Below are 22,912 nucleotides of genomic sequence, written 5' to 3'. Positions count from 1 at the left end.
CTATTATGGTAACTTTGCCATCCAATGGTTAATACCATGGTATCACTGATCAACAGCCAATGAAACTAAAGGATTTCCTGCTAGTTACCATTGGATGGCAAATTCACCATAGTGGTAACTTTAATGCAGTGGTGCCCTGGTTTTTGTTGTCAAAGGCCTCTTTATATAATATAATGAGAAAGAAGAATCTTACCTGTGCAGTTGTATTCATCAGTACCACCTGGGCAATCATAGTTTCCATCGCATCCAACAACAGTATAATCAAGACAAATTGAATCATTAAAGTAGCATGGGTACAGACCGTCAGGGCAAGCTATTGATGACAAAGAAAAAATAAATACACATATTTTAAAATATGCGAGTGAACAAATAGGATTGCGTAGGAAGTTTGAATTTGGCTATGGGTATGTGCATTGTGTGAGGGAAATTTTTAACCTCCAGATAGAAGATTCATATGGTAAAGTTGAAGAGGCTGGGTTTATCGAAATCCTCTTGCGACCAAACCCTCTTCCCTAAAAAATCATGTGAATTGTGAGATTTTTTACCTAAGAATTTTACCACTTTGCCCTCAAGCACCAATTAAGAGGTAAATGTTACTTTTTTATATTCATTGGTTATTTAACTTGTATAAATTATTTTCATTAAAAATATGAATTCAGGCCTGCAAGCATGCCTCAAAACAGAATTTCTTTTCTCTTGTTTCTCTTGCAAATTGTGCAAAACTTTCTCCGAGCCTAAATAACATTTTCACCATAAATCTGAAAGTTTGCACTTTCTCACAATCCAGGTTTTTTGCATTTACTACAGGGAAATTCTCTATACAACACACAGATTTCTTTAAAAGTGCAAGTCAAATCACAATGGTGAGCTGAGAGGCTTATGGAAGTTGGTGGACCGGGACAGCATCGGAATCTCATGACTCTGGACACAGCATATTTACAATTGTTCGTTGGGTGCAAATCTTCAGATAATCTCCTGTCCCAGTCCACTAACTTTCGACAAAAGCCTCTTAGCTCTCCATTGTGGTTTTAATTCCATTTTCAACTGAACTGATGCGTTGTAGAGAGTGTCCCTCCTAGTAAATGTGAAAACTACCTAATGTCATTTTTGATAAGTGGCACCATATAATTGGGTAAAAATCACACTTTTTCCATCAAGTTCTCTAATTTCTGAAATTTCTGAATAGCATGAAATCCAAAGTTTTCATTGGCTGAATTCATAAGGTTTCAAAACAGGATTATTTTAAGTAATTACCACAAAGGAAGTGTGACCTTCGAGGGGCCTCAACAAGGAAACCGTGTGTGATAGTCACTGCATTGGAAAATTAACTCATCATGTTTCAAAATATAACATCAAAATCTGATGAACATTCATCAAGGTTAAAAATTTACCATCAGAATCAAATTGACATTTATAGTGTTGGAAACTTTACCAGCTAAATGTAATTGAAGCTCATTAGAATTCATAACTCACCGTCACAGTCAGCTTCATCGCTACTATCCAAGCAATCACTTATGTTGTCACAGACCCAGTCCTCAGAGATGCAATTACCATAGAATGGATCGCTTGTTGGGCATGAAAACCCAGAACATTCTGTGGCAAGAAATGAAGTTGATCCATGTTGGATGCTTTCTTTTGAAAGTTAAGAAAACACGTACAGCTAGTCTGTAAAATTAAAGTTACCCGATGGGTTTTCTTCAAAGTATACAAAACATGAAAAAACGTAATACCTACGTCCTTAAACACAGTGATTAGCAGCACTGTATATCACATCGGTTTGTATTTTTTTCTCTTTACGAATAGAAAATGAATCTGTTCATAAAAAATTGGGATAGCAACTTTTGCTGGAATGTCAACTACCATGACAACAGTGAAAATGATCCTGATTGGCTCTTCCAATGAAAGTTGATATTTTAGCAAGAGTTACTATATCATAAAAACTTTTTATGAAATGGGGTCCAGGACTATTCATAATTTGTATCTCTTCTTGGATGAATCAAAACATACATCAGTGTAATTTTCCCCTTGATATTCAAGTTAAACTATTGTATGCTTCCAAACACAGATGCAGAATGCAGCTTTCTTATTTTCTCTTAATAAATGTTGTACAATAAGATCCAGGTGTAATGGTACAGGGTAAAAGCGATGTTTCCATGTAAAGTGATATTTCTTTAAAAAAGCACCCAGTGGATCACACACAGGATAATAAATGACAAAGAAATAAAACCGAATAAAGAGGAGGGGAAAGAGAAGACAAAGTAGAAGAAAGAGGCTGAAGGTTCTTACCGACTGCAGTAACTCGGAACGTGACGTTGGCTTTAACATCTTTCGGGATGGCTATAAGCACGTAGCCCACAGAATCAGGAATTGAATTACTTATGGTGTTGTTGTGATAAAGACCAAAGTATGCTACAGTATTCTCATCATTGCCAGGATTGATTCCAGACCCGACTAAAACTTTGAACTGAGCTTGCAGGGGGCCGGGATCCCCACCCACAATGATCTTTTGCATCTCGACAAAGAGTGTTGTCCCAGGAGGAGAGGTGAAAACATAGTGGGTGAAGTTGTAGAAGTTGCTGGCGGGTGTGTTGCGATCCCCGTAAGCACCATCCAACCAACTTCTCTCAACGGTAATAGACTCCCCAGGAGCAAGATCAACGTCATCTATTGAATATCAAAGTAGAAATGAGACCATGGAGATGAGAGAAATGGAATGTGATTACATCAAGATATAAAAATATAGAAGGGGAGGGGAAAGGTGATAAGCGGTATTGTGAAAAGAGGTGAAGAAAAATAGAAAGGGTATTGAGGCAGAGAGATGAATTTGCATAGAGACAGCAAGAGATAAAATGAAATTGACAAAGAAGAAACACAGAGCGAGGATGGGAGTGAGAAAATACAGAGCCAGAAAAAAAATGTGAATAATGAAAGTCAGAGAAGAAAACTGACAAAGAAGAAACTGGAAGTATGCTGTCTTACTGCAAGCCATAACTATGGACATTCTTTGAATGATGTTTGGCCAATGAACGCAGGATTGGTAAACTTGTTTACTATTATGTAGGCTTTCCACATGGACTTCGTGGTTCCAGTCAGGAAAGAATAAAATTAACCCATTGCTTCCTGAAAACGGGTGACCCAGAAACAAAGCCTATAGGAATTTCCGGGCCCCGTCTTACAAAAAGTTACGATTGATCCAATCAATCATAACTCTATGGAAATCCATCAGTATCATAAATTTTACTACAGTAGATTTGCAAAATGTCCTTTGAATACAAAGGCAAGCACACCAAATTGTCAAGAAAACAATGAATCTATGAATATACATCAAAACTATTTTGAACATGCATTTTCATAGATGTGCACGTTGCTGGCTTTCTATAGTTGACGTTGATCAGATCAATTGCAACTCTTTGTAAGACGGGGCCCCAGAATGGACTCCTCAACGGGGAAATACAGGATTTTTCGCAATTAGGTGTGCTTACAGGCCAGGCAAATTATTTTTTAATCAAAACAATGAAATAAACCTACCGATCAACTATCCAAGGGAGCATTTCACCAACATATGTCATCTCACAAGTTTCCTTGAATTTGATTGGCTGAGAAGCATGGCTACTATGGTAACAGTCGGGTAAACCGGCGTGTCGCATGAAACATCTAACATTTAATTTCATGAAATTCTCCCCTGATCGAAAATCATGAATGAGTAATTACATTTATGCAGGAGGGAATTAGGTATAAGGGCAAAGTTCTTACCAATAAAAGCAATATGGTTACAGCGACTTTCTGCCTCATCATCATTACTTGGGCAATCCTTTATATAGTCACAAACTTGGATATCCGCAGGGCACCAAGCAGTTCCGTTACAGAGGGTACATCCTTTAGAGAAATTCAATAAGAGCAATAGCAATAGTAATAATAAAAACAACATCAATATAATCATGATAATAACACTGACTTCGCTCAGCATAACATCTAGTCTTAAGGACTGTACATAACTTGCTCTCATTCATCAAGATGTCAGTTCGCGGAAAAGGAGGGAAGGGTTTTGGAATGAGTGGTGCCAAGCGTCATCACCAGGTTCTACGAGACAACATCCAAGTTATCACAAAGCTTGCTGTCAGAACCAACTTACAATAAAGAAAACATCTAATATAATTTGATGATAAGATGCATTTCACTAGTTTTAGTAAGTAATCACGACTTGTGCAATACTTCTACAGGGAGTATAATAGGCCAATCTGCAACTTAATGCATGCCCAAAATGCAACAGTGTGAGCCAGGTTTTAGGAGATGTCTCCATGTCTTTAGTTAGATCATGAGTTTTTAGGTAGAGATTGCAATGTGATTATTACAGATTACATATCTGTCAGCAGAGTTAAATATGCTTTCCTCTTCACTATGAGACTGTTAGGCCCATACAGTCAGACTGCAGGTCCCAAGAAAGTGGCTTCTTTCATCCAAGTGATATTCATGACTTGAGATGTTTTGCATATTTAATGAGCTTGATGCGGACCAAAACACCTCTTTTCATTCGGTCATTGCTGCTCTAATTGTGCATCGAATTTCATGAATTTGGTACCATTGTAAAGAAGAAGAATCATTCTTTCAGGTCATGTGTTTGGATTTATTCAAAGATTTTGTAATATAGGTTAAATTTTGATCTAAAATATGCTACAAAATAAATATTTTCACCTGACAAAAGCTGCTATTTTCACACTTTATTTTTGTTTGAGCCCAAATGATTTTTATATCATGATAAAGTTGAATATGTATGCTTTAAAATGATAAAGGTTTCAAAATAAGAATTGGTTTAATCGGGTCAAGATCACACTTTTCATTTGCCAGGTACATAAAGCAGTTTGAAAACAAGAATACTGCACTCTGATTGGTCAAAGAGACCACATAATGGCAAATTCCAACGGTCGCAGTGCCTGGGTTCGTGGGAAGGTCACACTTCCCATGTGGTAATCTCCTCAAATACCCCGCGCCTGTTGTTCTGTGAACCTTATCCAGCCAATCAGAACTCTGGATTTCTTGCAAGTACAAAATTTCAGAAATCTCGTCTTGTACCTTGGTGGGAAAAGTGTGATCTTGACCCGATTAAAAGGTGCCGCATATCAAGAGTGGCATTGTGAGAAAGTACAGAAGTTCAACTTTATGGTGATATAGATATCATTGAGGCTCAAAATAAAAAGTTTTGCACAATTTGCAAAAGAAAACAGAGGAAGAAAATTCAGTTTTGAGGCACATTTTCAGGCCAGAAATTTACTTATTTAACAAAATATTGTATACAAAATAAATGACCAATATGAAAGAGTAACTTTTACTCTATCTGATGGTGCAATAATATTTCATTTAACTTGAGGTTAAAACAGTAAATTCTTCGAGAAAGAAAATCTCACGAATCACAAGATTTTGCAAGGAGGAGGATTCAGCCACGAGATGATTTGGATGAATCTGGCCTTTTTGCATAGGGACCTGCGGTCTGACTGCATATTCCCAAAAGAAGTTTGATTTGTATCATATGGCACATAACCATGGACTATGCAAACAATGTACATAATTACCCTTACTTCATCAAATACACCAAGAAAAGTCCAATTATAAATGCATGCTTCTGGCAAAGGGCGCATAAATGAAGCACAATAATACAGGAAATATGCATATGGCATAGCTAAAACTTCTTTTGAGAATACAGGCCTTTAATAGAGTATCCGGTTACCACTAGACTCATACTCTTACTCTTGTTATCATTGGAATATTCAATTTTCCATAAGAGTACTGTATAAGTAAATTTGCCTTGTGCCTCTATTTCATGTTGGCTGAGATAAAAGAGCAACTTCATGCCTAACATACACAACATGGTGGAGAACCCGGGCAAATAAGACCAATGTCAAACAACAATAGCACTAAATATGTGTTGTGTCTTAGCACTAAATTACATAAACAATAATTTAAATGACATATTAAATATGCAAATAATCACCAGAGATGAAATGCTAAATCAAATGTGATCGAAAATCTGGGCATTTTCTCATTTTAGCAGTTATATGTATATTAATTAATGAGGATCTGTATCAGAGTAGGCACTCAAAACAAGTATTATTAAAAAAAGTAGCATTAGTTTAAGCACAAGTACTAGTATAAAAACAAGTATAAGTATAAGAAGAAGTAATAGTATAAGAACAATCATTAGTATAAGAGCAAGCATTAGTATAAGAACAATCACTAGTGTAAGAACTTGTATTATTATAAGAAGAAGTATTAGTATAAGAACAAGCATAAGTATAAGAACAAGTATTAGTATAAGAACAAGCATTAGTATAAGAACAAGTATTAGTATAAGAACAAGTATTATTATAAGAACAAGTACTAGTATAAGAACAAGTATTAGTATAAGAACAAGTATTAGTATAAGAACAAGCATTAGTATAAGAACAAGTATTAGTATAAGAACAAGTATTATTATAAGAACAAGTATTAGTATAAGAACAAGTATTCGTATAAGAACAAGTATTACTATAAGAACAAGTATTAGTATAAGAACAAGTATTAGTATAAGAACAAGTATTAGTATAAGAACAAGAATTAGTATAAGAACAAGTATTAGTATAAGAACAAGTATTAGTATAAGAACAAGCATTAGTATAAGAACAAGTATTAGTATAAGAACAAGTATTATTATAAGAACAAGTATTAGTATAAGAACAAGTATTCGTATAAGAACAAGTATTACTATAAGAACAAGTATTAGTATAAGAACAAGTATTAGTATAAGAACAAGTATTAGTATAAGAACAAGAATTAGTATAAGAACAAGCATTAGTATAGGAACAAGTATTAGTAAAGAACTGTGTGAATATGGAGAAGTCTTTATTTATTTTAAGCATATACTACAAAGTTGAGTGTTCGTACTTACCTGGGCAATCACTCTCATCACTTCCACTTGCACAGTCATAAAGTCCATTACATCTATCACGAGGCTGAACGCACTTATAATAATCATACAAGCAATATTCTCCTTGGAAACATTCTGTCACACAAAGAGAAGGAAAATTCAAGAATCCGTACATTCATATGTTATTGTTTAAAATAGAAATCTGAAATAGAAATACTCTGATAATTTGTTTTGCCCAATTGATCATGGACCTGGCAGTCACTGCACAGCACCATATATCCCTTAAATTGTTTAAAGCCACACAGGCTTGCAGTATTCCTATTTCATAACGTCTTTTTGGTCGGACGGGACTGGGGCTTGAAATCACGACATCCCAGTTGCGTGAAGGAAGCTCTACCAACTGAGCCAACACACCAGTCATGGACAATGGTTTCTAGAAAGTTAGTCAACATAAACTAAAGTTTCAATCCTAGATGGTGTTTCACAAAAAGTTCAATGTATCCCATGGGGAAGGCATTATGGCCCCCCCCCCCTCCCTCGACATTTTCAAGATAAATCGGTAGTACAAAACATGATCTACGAATCTGGCAATGCATTATTTACTTCTTCATTACTTTTTCTTTACATTTATTATCTATTCTTCTCTTTCTTCTCCAGCCTAGTATTCTTACCTTCACATCCGTATTCATCCTCTCCACTATCAAGACACTGAACTTCACCATCACATGTTTCCTGTATCCTGTCGAGGCAGTGCAGAGATCCATTGCAGAGTTCCTCTGGATACTCACATTCTGAATAAAAATAAACAGAATATTTAGCATCAGGAGAGATTTTTTTTATTGAATTACAAGCAACTTAGTAACATAAGTTGCTTGCAATTATATGAAGTACATCACCTCATTGGTTAACTCAAGCTCAGTGAGTGTGCTCTTGATTGTCAATGTAAAGCAGATGAAAATTCAGCAACATGCATGCATGTTGGCCTTTGATCATACCGAACTGTTTGTGAAACAAACCCCCTCCCATCTCCCTTCTAAGAATATTGAATCAAACAATCAAAACCAACTTAAATATGAAGGAGGAACCACTTAGCATTTCAAAGGTCTGATGACACTCTCAATAAATCAATGTTTAGCCCTATTTGACTGTGCTACATGAATTTCAGACCAGGGGATGTTTCACAAAGATTTAAGTATGACTTATAGTCACACTTAAATATCTAGATGCTTGTGGTATAAAAGGCAAACCACATTGGTCAGATCGTGTCATGAGGACGCCCACTACTGCGTATTGATCAATAAGATTGCGCATGGCATAGCATATATCCGTCTAAAGTATGACTCTAATTCATAATTAAATCTTTGTGAAACACCCCCAGGTGTTTACACTATTTACACTTCTTTATACATTAACAACAGTTCCTACCTATGGCTGTGACTCTGAAAGTGATATTGAAGGTTCCAGCAACAGATTTGGGGATGGCGATAAGAAGATATCCTTTATTATCAACAAGAGAAAAGTTGCTGCTGTAGCTAGGGCTTTCAAAATATCCATATCCATTTGCGTATGCTAGGGTTGTCCCGATATCTGTTGGGTCAGTCCCATAGCCAGCCGAGACATGAACAAGTTCCAAGAGAGGTCCGGTCAGATTCACAGTCAAATTCTGAATATAATATGCAGGAGAATATAATACTTGATTATGATAATATTTGGTCCTTGTATACCACGTACCTGTATCATGTACCTTTTAAAATCCACAACTGTTTTTGAGAGACTAGATTAACATTAGCCTAACTTTAACCCTGTATGCCTTTTATTGCAAACAAGTATTTCAAGGAATACATTCCTGCAAGGTAACCTTTTACCTCACCTGGGGGCCGTTTCATAAAGCTGTTCGTAAGTTAAGAGTGACTTTAAGTACGACTGGTGATCCTTTATTGTGGTGAATGATATTCACCATTTATGTTCATTGGTGATTATTTAGCGCGTAAGGTACACCAGTCATTCTGAAGTTGTTCTTAACTTGCAAACAGCTTCATGAAACATCCACCTGGGTTGAGTGTAGCATAAGGATAATTTCTTGCTGAAGGAAATTGACGCAATGACTGGAGTTCAAACCGACAGGTATATGTTTATAAATTCGGGGACTGAACCACTGGGACAGAGCTCTCCCCATAATGTGGAGTCCGAATCATACATCGTTACATTCTATGTCCACAATATTGACAAGATCTCTTCCATTTCGATGAAGATAACTGATTCTTGATTCTGCATTTTTCCACAATATGGAAAACAGACAAAATTTTTGGAATTCAGGAAGAAAATGTATTTAACAGAATTTCACTGAAAACAATTATTTAAACCCTAAATTTTGAATTACGAATATATACCAATAATCATTAAAAAAACAAAGCATTATCCAATAAGACAAATGTGTGGACAAGTAAAAAGTGTACCAATCAAAGATTTTGCATGTGACTGTGCCAGGGTTTACATGTATCTGCATGGCAACTTCAGTTTTTCTAAGATTTTCAACTTTTATTTGTATGATTAACCCTATCTAGGCCGGGTTATTTTGGGAGTTCATATGGCGGGGGAGGGGGGGGGGGCCTGGTCCCAGTTGAGATCTCGGCCATTGATCACACGATCGCGCCGAAATTCGGCACGCAGGTTTTCTAGTAATTTATTTCATGTTAGAGGAAAATAGTATGCAAAATCACACTTTTTCATCTTACTCCCTAAATAAAGCTCGAAGTGTTCTAATTTTTGTTTTAGAAACTCTTTCGGGTTTTCTTAGCAAATGTACATGAAAAAATTGCGATGTCAGATCAATTTCTTTTATATCTTTACAGGTGTATGTTTTTTGCAATTTCTGTATTTGTTGGGAACACTTTTGAGATCATACCAAGCATAAAACAAATCAATTTAGACCAGTAAAACTAAAATTAATCATACATTTATGATTTTTGGTTGAAAACACAATTTGCATTGACTTTGTACACGAAATCACGTTTTTGAGCAATTTTTGGTCTGACAAGCACTTACATAATGTAGCTTTATTTCAGAACCGTGTACCCGGGCATCGCGAAAGTGGTCTCAAAAGTTTCATAAAGACTTGAAAGTAAAAAGTCAGTCGCGGTCAAAACATTTCGCGCAGCAAAAATATTGCCTGAATCGTCGTGGGCCTAGATAGGGTTAATTTGACAAGTCCAGTTTTATCTGACAGTTACCATAGTAACAATGGTTCTCAGACAAACAAACTCAGGGAAAGCTGTCAAATCTGACAACTTGTTGAAAACTGAACATGATGAAACGCTAACCTAACATAAGAACATGTACTATAAAATAAAGATCAGTAGCCTTACTTAAAGTGACTGGATAATGTTGATTATTGATTTACTGTATGCCGTAACATTTCAAAAATTAAGTCTGCCAAGAGTCATATGCCTGTCACTCAGAACATTTTATAAAATGCAGTATATATATAGTAAATGATTAAAGACAAACCTGTATCTCCATAAACAATGTAGATCCTTCAGGACTTTCAAAGGCATAGTGGGTGAAATCGTAGAATTTACTAGCTGGAGTATTACGATCATCAAGAATTCTTTGGGATACTAATACTTCACTGAAGTCTGTCCAAACGCCAACTTGGATGTCATGTAAACCTTTGGAATAAAAGGAGACAGAGAAAAGGAGGAGGGATGAAGGAAATAAGAGAGAGAGAGAAAGGGGGAGAAAGTATGTGAGAGAGAGAGTATAAGAGAGCAAGAGAGAATAAGAGATACAGAGAGAGAGAGAGGGGGGGAGAAAGTATGTGAGAGAGAGAGTATTAGAGAGCAAGAGAGTATACGTAATACAGAAAGAGCAGAAGAGTATGTGTAAAAGAGAGAATGATAGCATTTTTAAGATTGTACTGAAGTTAACATATGATAAATTAACAACAGATAGAGGGCTGTTAGAGGCGGAGTGACACTTGCGCCGGGTATTACAGACAGCTGCATTACTTCCACAGCATTAATCAGTAAGAGAGAAAGCTCAAAATTACTTGTTCTGAGATAAAGTTTTTTTTTTCTGTGAGAGGCTAGATTGCAGATGAATGCAGCTGTTGTAAGATATAGATCATTTCGTTTTTATTTCGGAAGATTGAGATTCTATATATCTATATAACTTACATACATACATGTAGATTTTCTGATGTGGCACAAACCATCATGACCCCCCATCCCCCCCCCCCCCCCCCCCGGACCCTCACATATAAACATACACAAGAAAAATAGCAAAATAATCAAATCTAAATAAAGAAGACCAAAACTCAGAAAATACGGTTTCAATTGTACCATGGTGCAAAACCCTAAAATGGAATATGCAGATTTCTTGTATAATCAAGCTTCATTCAGGCATATAACTTTGCATCTTTTGCCAAAAGCATGCATTTATTATTGGGCTTTTCTTAGTGTATTATTTACACAAAATCTGTATAGACCATGGTTTCCAAGGGTTCTGTATCATAGTACCACTGAAACCACCAATTTGTAAATTTGGGCCTGAACGAAGGTTCCCCGTTTCTCGAAATAGTTCAACTATTTAATATAGAGATTCACAGCACAATAACTAGTGTTAAAAGTACTCTTCTTGACCAACATTGACTTATACTGACTAGGACACCGTTCTCATAACGCTTTCTCAAACTAGTTTATTGGAAACCGGTTCAGGAAACCAGTTTGGAAGATCACTTAGCTAGCGTTGCCATGTGATCACCCGAAAGTAGTTTCAAAATCACTTCACGTAAAGCGATCTTGTTGCTATGGGAACACTCTCAGTGTGGTGACACGTTTCGCGCGAAATTTGAAACCGCATCGTAGGCATTCTACACACAGTGTGTAGAATAGCGCACTCAAAATGTGCGAAGATCGCTTCCCGAAGAACGGTTGTGTCCTCACTTATGCTACAACCAGCTAAACGAGGCAAAGCGATCTTCAAAACTACATCGCGAGGTGGTTTTATGAACCGGTTCGGAAGATCTCTTTCAAAATCGCTTCGACCGTTTCATTACAAATTAAACTATTTTCCACTAAACTTTTGACCAACATTGACTTACACTGACTAAAAATTACTTACTTACTTGGATTAACTTGGATGTTGAGATGAAAAGCAAGTGATCAGACAAGTGCTGTAACAGTGTGTGCATATTGAAGTCAACATAGTCACGTTTCAATAATTAATGTGAATTTCTTTTTGCGTTTATATAAAAATGTGCTCAACAGTTTGTGAACCCCACCAAAAAAATGCACTCCTTCATGCTGAGTGTTGATGTAGACAACAACACTACAAAGTTTGGTGATCCCAGAGAAACACACTTTATTGAATGTTTTATTTGATCACCGGACTTCACAAAACATGGCAGAACTTGAACACCTTACATATATTCATTTTCTGCTGAGGTTTACTTACCTTAGAGCACCACTGTATACAAAATAAATTATTAACTACCGTATATAATAGAGACTTACTTTTAAACTCTGTATGATTGCAAAGATTATTAGCCTCATCTTCCCCATCAGGACAATCGTTATAGAAGTTACAAACTTGAAGGTCAAGTAAACATTCCGAAGAACCATTACATGCAAAACATCCTAAGGAAAGACACAGAAAAACACAAATTGATATACATGTAATTATAATGCTTTGCTGCATTGTTTTCATGTATAAAGCGATATACAGTGCGCCCCACCAAAAAGGAATCCTGTTTTTCGGAGATAGATTTGACAATTATTAAACATGTTTTTACTATGAATTTAATGTTGAGCCCAAAAGCTTGGCAAATCTTTCATGCATGGAAGATTACAAACAATAACACTGAGGCCTATCAGAAACAATTTGCACAAAAACTCACATGTTAATCTGAATACACTCTCATTTCAGGGATCAGTGAGAGAAACTTAACAAAGAACACAATATAAATGCTAATGAGCCAATCGTCGAATAAGCACGGTGGTCGTATCATGACCCAATCTATTCCGATTTTTCTGCGCAGCCTGATTTTGACATTAAAATTTTAAACTTGTCTTGCTCATTATTGTGTGAAGTGTTCATCACATAATAGATATTAAAATGTAGAGAAATTGAATTGTATGATGATGTAAATGAAATATCATGATTAATTTTCCTTTGAAAAACAATGTGGTGAATCCTGCTTTCCTTTTTTCTGGGACGCACACTATAAAAGGGGATTATTATTATAACGCCGTTTGTAAGATGCCTCAGAATATTAGAGTAACTGCTGAATGAAACTTAGTCATGTTCTTTAAAACGTAACCAAAATATTCTGGGGTGTTTGTTATTTAACAAAGTGAGAGTCACTTTATCAGAACCTTCAAACCCTACTTACAAATAACACTTCAATTCAGAATACTTGCTAAAAACAATTTCTAATGAACAAATTTTGTTTCAACTTAAGTGGTCAATGGATTGAAACAGTGATTTGAGAATTTGATTGAATTAATTATTAAACAGCCCCCCTGAAAGATGAGATGAATACGTGACAAAAACATAAAATGAGAAAGAAGAATCTTACCTGTACAGTTGTATTCATCAGAACCACCTGGACAATCATAGTTTCCATCACATCCAACGGCAGTGTAATTGTAACAAATGGACTCATCAAAGTAGCATGGGTACAGACCATATGGGCAACCTGTTGATGGAAAAAGGTTGTACAAAATATACACGTATCACACCAATAGTAAAGGCCCTGTCACATCGTACGGTGCGAGCCTTGTGGGTGAGTTGCGGGTGATTGCCCGCAACTCATCCGCAAAGTTTTGAGCATGTTCAATACTTTTCTGTGTGTAAATCAGACTTGCGGCCCGCACTTCTGCGGGCAATTGCGTGTGAGATACGTGCCGGATACCGTCAATGCAGGTGACCTGCGGGCTACTCTCCACTATCACGACGCTGAACCTCTCCATCACAACATTTATCATCCATCCTTTTCTTTCGCCTCCATCCTAGTATTTTTACCTTCACACCTGTATTCATCCTGTTCAATATTAAGAAACTGATCTTCTTCACTACATTTAAAATCTACCCTTCTCTTTCTCCTCCATACTAGTATCCCTTACATAAATTTCTCAATGGTATACCATTGAAACTTACCATTGATGAACTACCAATGATATACCATTGACCACCATTGGGACATCATTGAAACACCATTGAAACTAATTCAAATAATTGGAAACCTAATTTGCATATCCAATGGTAGGCACCATTGGAAGAACTAATTTGTATAAATGAAATCTCAACTGTTCCTACCATTGGCCCACCATTGATTAAAAGACCATTAATTGCCCACCGTTGACACACCATACATCCATCATTGGCCTACCGTTCACTCACCCACCATTGGCCTACCATTCACTCATCCACCATTGGCCTACCATTCACTATCCACCATTGGCCTACCATTCACTATCCACCATTGGCCTACCATTCACTCACCCACCATTGGCCTACCATTCACTCATCCACCATTGGCCTACAATTCACTATCCACCATTGGCCTACCATTCACTATCCAACATTGGCCTACCATTCACTATCCACCATTGGCCTACCATTCACTATCCACCATTGGCCTACCATTCACTATCCAACATTGGCCTACCATTCACTATCCACCATTGGCCTACCATTCACTCAGCCACCATTGGCCTACCATTCACTATCCACCATTGGCCTACCATTCACTCATCCACCATTGGCCTATCATTCACTATCCACCATTGGCCTACCATTCACTCATCCACCATTGGCCTATCATTCACTATCCACCATTGGCCTACCATTCACTATCCACCATTGGCCTACCATTCACTATCCACCATTGGCCTACCATTCACTCACCCACCATTGGCCTACCATTCACTATCCACCATTGGCCTACCATTCACTATCCACCATTGGCCTACCATTCACTCAGCCACCATTGGCCTACCATTCACTATCCACCATTGGCCTACCATTCACTCATCCACCATTGGCCTATCATTCACTATCCACCATTGGCCTACCATTCACTCATCCACCATTGGCCTATCATTCACTATCCACCATTGGCCTACCATTCACTATCCACCATTGGCCTACCATTCACTATCCAACATTGGCCTACCATTCACTACCCACCATTGGCCTACCATTCACTATCCACCATTGGCCTACCATTCACTATCCAACATTGGCCTACCATTCACTATCCACCATTGGCCTACCATTCACTATCCAACATTGGCCTACCATTCACTATCCACAATTGGCCTACCATTCACTATCCACCATTGGCCTACCATTCACTATCCAACATTGGCCTACCATTCACTATCCAACATTGGCCTACCGTTCACTATCCACCATTGGCCTACCATTCACTATCCACCATTGGCCTACCATTCACTATCCAACATTGGCCTACCATTCACTATCCAACATTGGCCTACCGTTCACTATCCAACATTGGCCTACCATTCACTATCCACCATTGGCCTACAGTACCATTCACTCATCCACCATTGGCCTACCATTCACTATCCACCATTGGCCTACCATTCACTATCCAACATTGGCCTACCATTCACTCATCTTCGTTACATCTATCCTTCTCTTTCTCCTCCATACTAGTATATTCGTACCTTCAAACCCATATTAACTTTTTCACCATTAAGCCAATGAACTTCTTAATTACATTTATCAATCCTATTCTTTCTTCTCCATCCTTGAATTTTTGAACATCAATTCATCTATCCATCCTTTCCTTTCTCTTCCGTCCAAGTATTCTTACCTTCACATTCATCCTCTCCACTATCAAGACACTGAACTTCACCATCACAACATTTAACATCCATCCTTTTTTTTTCTTCTCCATCCAAGTATTCTTACCTTCACATTCATATTCATCCTCTCCACTATCAAGACACTGAACCTCTCCATCGCAATAATCCCTTTCCGAGTCCAGGCAATGCAGAGAGAGATAACATGGGGATTCAGGACTCTCACATTCTGAAGGAGAAAAAAAAACTTTCTTGTGAACTTATGAGACCTTTCTTTTTGAAAAGGCAGTATTCTCTCAGAACAATAGCTGAATTCTCAGAAAAGCATATTAGCTTACCCGAATGGATTAAAATGACATTAAATAGCATTAGCTGGAGCAGCAAACAACTCACAGTACCAGTTTTTTTTACCAGAATACAACATTTGGATCCTGCAGTATGATAATACATACATACAAAAGGACTGGGCTATTTGAGATGTAGTGAGGAATGGGGGGTGGGGAGTGGGGCAATGATGGCCTCCCTTCTGATCTCAGCCACTGTTTGCGTGATTGCCCCAGCATTTCTCATGCACATTCTTTAGAGCATGACAAATTGCTTATGTATTTCTCTGTTTTCCATTTTTTCTCAATGTCTATTTTAATGGAAATTATAACAGAGCATTTATAGGACAAGTCCACCCCAACAAAAAGTTGATTTGAATAAAAAGAAAAAAATCCAACCAGGATAACGCTGAAAATTTCATCAAAATCGGATGTAAAATAAGAAAGTAAAGACAATTTAAAGTTTCGCTTATTTTTCACAAAACAGTGAAATGCACAACTCAGTGACATGCAAATGAGACAGTCGATAAAGTCCCCCATTCACTATTTCTTTTGTTTTTTACTGTTTGAATTATTCAATATTTCATTTTTACAGGTTTGACAATAAGGGCCAACTTGACTGAGCTATATAGTATTAAACATTGCCAGTTCAACATGTTCAGGGGATGAATTAATAATTGTTTCACTTGAAAATGAGGAGATAATTAGAATATTTCATATATCATATAATAAAATACATAAGATATAGTGAGTGGATGACATCATTAGTCTCCTCATTTGCATACCGACCAGGATGTGCATATAACTGTTTTGTGAAATTAAGCAAAACTTTAAAATGTCATAACTTACTTATTTTACATCCGATTTTGATGAAATTTTCAGTGTTATGCTTGTTGGATTTTTCTTTTCTTATTCAAATCAACTTATTGTTGGGATAAACTTGTCCTCTAACAACTAAATCTAACATGCAATCTATCAAGCAGACCAATAAGCATGAAAAACTATTCGAAAGAAACCCAAAAGACAATTTTTCCGGTTTAATCGGACACATACTGTCTACATATTTAACTCAAAATTAATTTCGATGAAGCGACTTGATGTGGATTTGGCCATATGCCTATATAGTTACATTATGATTAGGTACGTGCACCATATATATTACAAATCATTCACTCCTTACCAACAGCTGACACCCTGAAAGTCATATTGAAGATACCAGCAACAGACTTTGGCATGGCAATGAGAAGATACCCCGTATTGAAAAATAGGGTAAAGTTTGTGCTAGAGGTATAGCTTTCCAAATATCCATTTCCATCTGCATACGCCAAGGAAAATAAATTATCTATTGGGTCCGTCCCAGATCCAACAGATACACGCACAAGGTCCAAGAGAGGTCCAGTCAGATTCATTGTCAAATTCTGTAATATAATATGCAGAAGAATAATAGAAAGATGAAAGAATCAGAATCATATATGAGATGAATTATGTTTCCATGATTACTAGTCTTAATCATCATTCACTGTGCTCCTTGCAAGATATAAAAAAAACTTATCTCTTATAATAAGGGTGGTTCAAATTCAGATGCGAGATTCCATGCAAACCATTTTTGACATTAGTCTTTATCATCATCAGTCATCCATTATTATTATGATTGTTATTTATTTGGCGTCGCCTGTGCCTGGGAGGCGAAAAGGGATTTGAATCACTGTGACCCGCAGGTCTCTCCTCTCGATATAACTGATTGTAGAGCAGGTGGACCACAACATCGGGGTTCCCCCCTACTCATTTACGAATAGTGCAGTGGATTCTTAACGTGCGAAGGTGGTGACACTCCTCTACACGGGGCCTCCATTAAACGTCCTATCCGAGGGATCACTGTAACATAGCCTGCATTTATGCAACAGGGGAGAGATGTTTACACACAACGCACTGGCTTCAGTCATCTGCCCGGGGTGGACTCGAACCCACTAACTTTAATTTCGACAGGCAGACGCTTTACTGACTGAGCCAACTTCGCTTCGTTAACAATTCAGTAAAACTTGTTCCGAAATCTTAAGGCTATCTTTAAAGACAGGTTTCCCTTTTTCTGTATGGTATGTAATGCACAAAGATTTACCTGTATCTCCATAAAGAGGGTAGATCCTTCTGGACTTTCAAAGACATAGTGGGTGAAATCATAGAATTCGCTTGCTGGAGTATCACGATCATCAAGAGTTCTCTCTCTTACAAAACCTTCACTGAAATCTGTCCAAACCCCAACTTGAATGTCAATGTTACCTAGAAAATGGAATCAGACAAAGAGAGGAGAAAGGGAGAAAGAGAGGGAATAAGCCAGAGAGAGAAAGAGAGTGTGTGAGAAAGTGAGAGAGTATGGGAAAAGGAGTGTGATATTGTAAAAGAAAGGAGCAAGTGAGAAAGAGAGTGTGTGAGAAAGTGAGAGAGTATGGGAAAAGGAGTGTGATATTGTAAAAGAAAGGAGCAAGTGAGAAAGAGAGTGTGTGAGAAAGTGAGAGAGTATGGGAAAAGGAGTGTGATATTGTAAAAGAAAGGAGCAAGTGAGAAAGAGAGTGTGTGAGAAAGTGAGAGAGTATGGGAAAAGGAGTGTGATATTGTAAAAGAAAGGAGCAAGTGAGAGAGAGAGTGTGTGAGAAAGTGAGAGAGTATGGGAAAAGGAGTGTGATATTGTAAAAGAAAGGAGCAAGTAAGAAAGAGAGTGTGTGAGAAAGTGAGAGAGTACGGGAAAAGGAGTGTGATATTGTAAAAGAAAGGAGCAAGTGAGAGAGAGAGTGTGTGAGAAAGTGAGAGAGTATGGGAAAAGGAGTGTGATATTGTAAAAGAAAGGAGCAAGTGAGAAAGAGAGTGTGTGAGAAAGTGAGAGAGTATGGGAAAAGGAGTGTGATATTGTAAAAGAAAGGAGCAAGTGAGAAAGAGAGTGTGTGAGAAAGTGAGAGAGTACGAGAAAAGGAGTGTGATATTGTAAAAGAAAGGAGCAAGTGAGAAAGAGAGTGTGTGAGAAAGTGAGAGAGTACGAGAAAAGGAGTGTGATATTGTAAAAGAAAGGAGCAAGTGAGAGAGAGAGTGTGTGAGAAAGTGAGAGAGTATGGGAAAAGGAGTGTGATATTGTAAAAGAAAGGAGCAAGTGAGAGAGAGAGTGTGTGAGAAAGTGAGAGAGTATGGGAAAAGGAGTGTGATATTGTAAAAGAAAGGAGCAAGTAAGAAAGAGAGTGTGTGAGAAAGTGAGAGAGTATGGGAAAAGGAGTGTGATATTGTAAAAGAAAGGAGCAAGTAAGAAAGAGAGTGTGTGAGAAAGTGAGAGAGTATGGGAAAAGGAGTGTGATATTGTAAAAGAAAGGAGCAAGTAAGAAAGAGAGTGTGTGAGAAAGTGAGAGAGTATGGGAAAAGGAGTGTGATATTGTAAAAGAAAGGAGCAAGTGAGAAAGAGAGTGTGTGAGAAAGTGAGAGAGTATGGGAAAAGGAGTGTGATATTGTAAAAGAAAGGAGCAAGTAAGAAAGAGAGTGTGTGAGAAAGTGAGAGAGTACGGGAAAAGGAGTGTGATATTGTAAAAGAAAGGAGCAAGTGAGAAAGAGAGTGTGTGAGAAAGTGAGAGAGTATGGGAAAAGGAGTGTGATATTGTAAAAGAAAGGAGCAAGTAAGAAAGAGTGTCAAATTGTTGGGAATGGAATAAGACAAAGAAATAAAAAGAAACAGAGAAATAGAGGCAGAAAAAAGCAAGTGGAAAAGGAAAGAGAATCAGAGAAAGAGAGAAACAGAAATAGTGAACAATCAGGGTTGGGCGGTAAATACCGGTCGCGGTAATTAACGGTGGTAAATACCGGTAAATACCGTCCGGTAAATAAGATGGGCGTCCGGTAAATATGTAAAAACCGGGAAATATGATTTATAATTCTTTTTTTTTCAATAATTTTAGTTGTTTTTAACCTCAACAAATGAAATTGTGTTCTGAAATAATTAGAATCACAAAACTCATAGTAGAAACACACAAAAAGATTAAAATCCATACTGCATACATATGTACATACCCAAACACACATAGGATCTAAGTCCACACATACGTATACAAACTCCAAATATGTTCCTGGAAATTGAATAATCATATTAAAACAAACAAATATTTCTCCCGGGGTTTAACTTTTTACATGCCATTGTATCTCATTACAATATGATTTTTTTTAACCTAATAATTCTCTGAAAGTACATGTATTTCATTTGACAACTTGTAAATCAGTGTGATAAATGTCACAACATTCAAGTATATCAAAAGCAAGTTTCATTTCATAAGGCAAAACCCTCTAACTGCAGACTCTAATTATAAAATTAATGACATGTTATGTATGGGATGTTTTGTCTCCTAGAGAATGTACACAATTTTCCCCTGATTTTAAAAATTCAAATAATTTCAAATATATTAGCAATAACAAAATATTTTTTTTTCTTTTAAAATGTTCTGAGACATATTTGATATGAATGAAAAGGAAATCTGCTATTACAAAAATTATTTTCATATTTATTCATGGTTTCATGAATTTCTTATGTATATCTATTGTTTTTTATTTTTTCATATTTTTCAATTTTCACATTTTTTTTCCTTCAATTATTTTCTTTTATCAATATTCATAACAAAACAGTATTTAGAAACTCCAGAAAAGGTGAATAAATCTATTTTTGGAGCACTCTTGAAATTTGTTTTTCTCCATTCACTTTGTACACATATTTGATATTCATTTCCCATTGACATTGTGAACAAATGTCCATGCATAGCATATTGTCCCATACCTAACATTTTTTTAATCAACTTTATATTAAAAAGTAAATTATATTTTTGAAACTTTTTGTGGTATTACATTAAAATACTCAATAAATTAGAACTTCCTAGAGATGAAACAATACAGGTATTGTATTTTGGGAAATAACTAAAGAAAATGACCTCAAAATGTTACATATGGGACATTTCATCCTTTGACAAGGCCTAATTTGCATATTAAATTAGATGACACCAAATTTTTTTCCCCAAAAATAATAAAGTGTTAGGGGGTCCATGTCCCACCTACATGTATGAATAGATCTCACAAGTTTTGTTTTGATTTTCTATGCTGTTTTATAATTGTCCCATATGTAACGCTCAGATTACCAATTATGCAAATTTGGTGCTCCATATTAGCATAAATTTGCATATCAACAAATTTGTCATAATGAAATTTTAAAATTCAATATTTGGGCTTTCTTATCCCACCAAAGATTACGTCATAAAATGAAGATGAAATTTTGTCTTCTAGGGGGACCTTTTCTTGGATTTGCCTATAATGCAAAGTTTCCATAGATTTAACAACCCAATACATGTCCATGATTTCCATCCTGTAATACTATACATGTATTTATTCTTTTCAGATATGTACATTATCTACATTGGTCAGTCAAAATATTTTCATTTATGTGTTTTTCTTTATACCTGACTTGCTTTAGTGCACTTTCCAATCACGTGTGTCCTGAGATAAGGTGTGCTCCTTGCTGAAACAGAATCACTAGTCTAGTGGGCTACATGTATGGATCTAAAAGCACATGGCATTTTGTTCATATGCTAATACACGTTTATGCTCATTAATACATGTACATGTAGGTATTCATGAATATGGTAATTATTGACTGACTTAATACATAAGGTTACATAAGGTTCAGTTCTGGACGCAGGATCTTCTGTTCCTCTATGTCCAGCTCCTGGTGATAAACAGTGATGTCTGAAGAATTAGCGCGGTCTTAATGAAGAACATCATATCTAAATTAGATGTACATTTGGGATCTTTTTAGTATTTTTCCAGCATTTCATGATAACACACATAGATAACACCCAAACACAAACATAAAGACACATACAAACAAACAAACACACACACAAACACTCACACAGATGGTACACACCAGAGCAACCATACTCACCACCTTTGTTTTTATGTTCAAAATTTGACAATCCCTATAGAAAAGTGAGTGGAAAATTATATTTCCCGGTAAAAAGTGGTAAATACCGGAAAAAAGCGGTAAATACCGGTAAATACTGCTTATTTCCCGGCGTCCGGGAAATAAGCCTCCGAAGCGGGAAATATGCCAACCCTGTGAACAATGTCTTGGTAGCCACCTGGTCATAATGAAAAAGGGTCTTTAGAGGCACGAAACAGTGTTTCCTATTTGAAAACCTGTCTCCACATTTACTGTTCCATCGGATGGCCTTAACTTTAGTAGGTTAATTCACAAGTCTAAAAAAACTGATAACATGTCAATAGTAAAAAATCGTGCAAAAAAGGTTGGTAAGACTGTTAAAACTACACTTGACTAAGATTGACTGCAATTGAACCGACAAGTGCTGCATCAGTGTACACATATTGAAGAAAAATTATTAATGATCTCCAAGATTTTTTTTATTATATCTTTTATTCCATAAATGAATTTACATATATAAATTATAATATATATATATATATAATATATACATATACATATATATATAACGCTATTTTCAGCCATACGGGGAAATGCGGAAAAAATGGTAGTTATGGGTAATTTTCATAAAAAGCATGATAATTCTATCGTACAATACAACTTTAGGCCTTTCTGATATATCATGTGTTAAGATCAACTGGAGGAGGCCTTTCATCAACAAAAGAACAACAAAAATTGATGAATAAGAAATATAAGAATTTCCAAACCAAAATTTATTCCCCTTTGCGGATTTTAACTATAACAGGGGTAATAAAGGGAATTTCGATATTTCCCTCTTTAATCATCCTACAGGGAATGCATATGTTTCTCCTCTGAGTACAAATTGTCATCAATTTCCCCTTTAAATATT

The 22,912-nt window shown here is 36.5% G+C and overlaps 1 protein-coding gene across 2 annotated transcripts in view; it reads right to left on the bottom strand.

Annotated features, from left to right (window-relative positions):
* Positions 1-18,451, bottom strand: part of LOC129267069 (uncharacterized) — a 76,885-nt gene extending 58,434 nt beyond the window's left edge. The window contains exons 1-13 of one of the 2 annotated variants that reach the window (XM_064103726.1): positions 18,169-18,451; positions 17,233-17,470; positions 15,839-15,958; positions 13,476-13,595; positions 12,412-12,534; positions 10,406-10,566; positions 8,324-8,561; positions 7,570-7,689; positions 6,920-7,033; positions 3,754-3,876; positions 2,287-2,664; positions 1,474-1,593; positions 194-313 (exon numbers count right to left, since the gene is read on the bottom strand). In XM_064103726.1, coding sequence (XP_063959796.1) covers positions 194-313; positions 1,474-1,593; positions 2,287-2,664; positions 3,754-3,876; positions 6,920-7,033; positions 7,570-7,689; positions 8,324-8,561; positions 10,406-10,566; positions 12,412-12,534; positions 13,476-13,595; positions 15,839-15,958; positions 17,233-17,470; positions 18,169-18,180 — 1,987 coding nt within the window. In that variant the 5' untranslated portion in view covers positions 18,181-18,451. The remainder of the gene's footprint in view (positions 1-193; positions 314-1,473; positions 1,594-2,286; positions 2,665-3,753; positions 3,877-6,919; positions 7,034-7,569; positions 7,690-8,323; positions 8,562-10,405; positions 10,567-12,411; positions 12,535-13,475; positions 13,596-15,838; positions 15,959-17,232; positions 17,471-18,168) is intronic. The other variant, XM_064103725.1, reaches the window with a different exon arrangement.
* Between the last annotated feature and the right edge of the window lie 4,461 nt (positions 18,452-22,912).

This window comes from Lytechinus pictus, chromosome 8 (genome assembly GCF_037042905.1).
Source record: "Lytechinus pictus isolate F3 Inbred chromosome 8, Lp3.0, whole genome shotgun sequence".
In the NCBI taxonomy this organism is placed as follows: domain Eukaryota; kingdom Metazoa; phylum Echinodermata; class Echinoidea; order Temnopleuroida; family Toxopneustidae; genus Lytechinus; species Lytechinus pictus.
The sequence above is the reverse complement of the archived record's forward strand: the minus strand, read 5'-3'. Positions and strand labels throughout refer to the sequence as shown.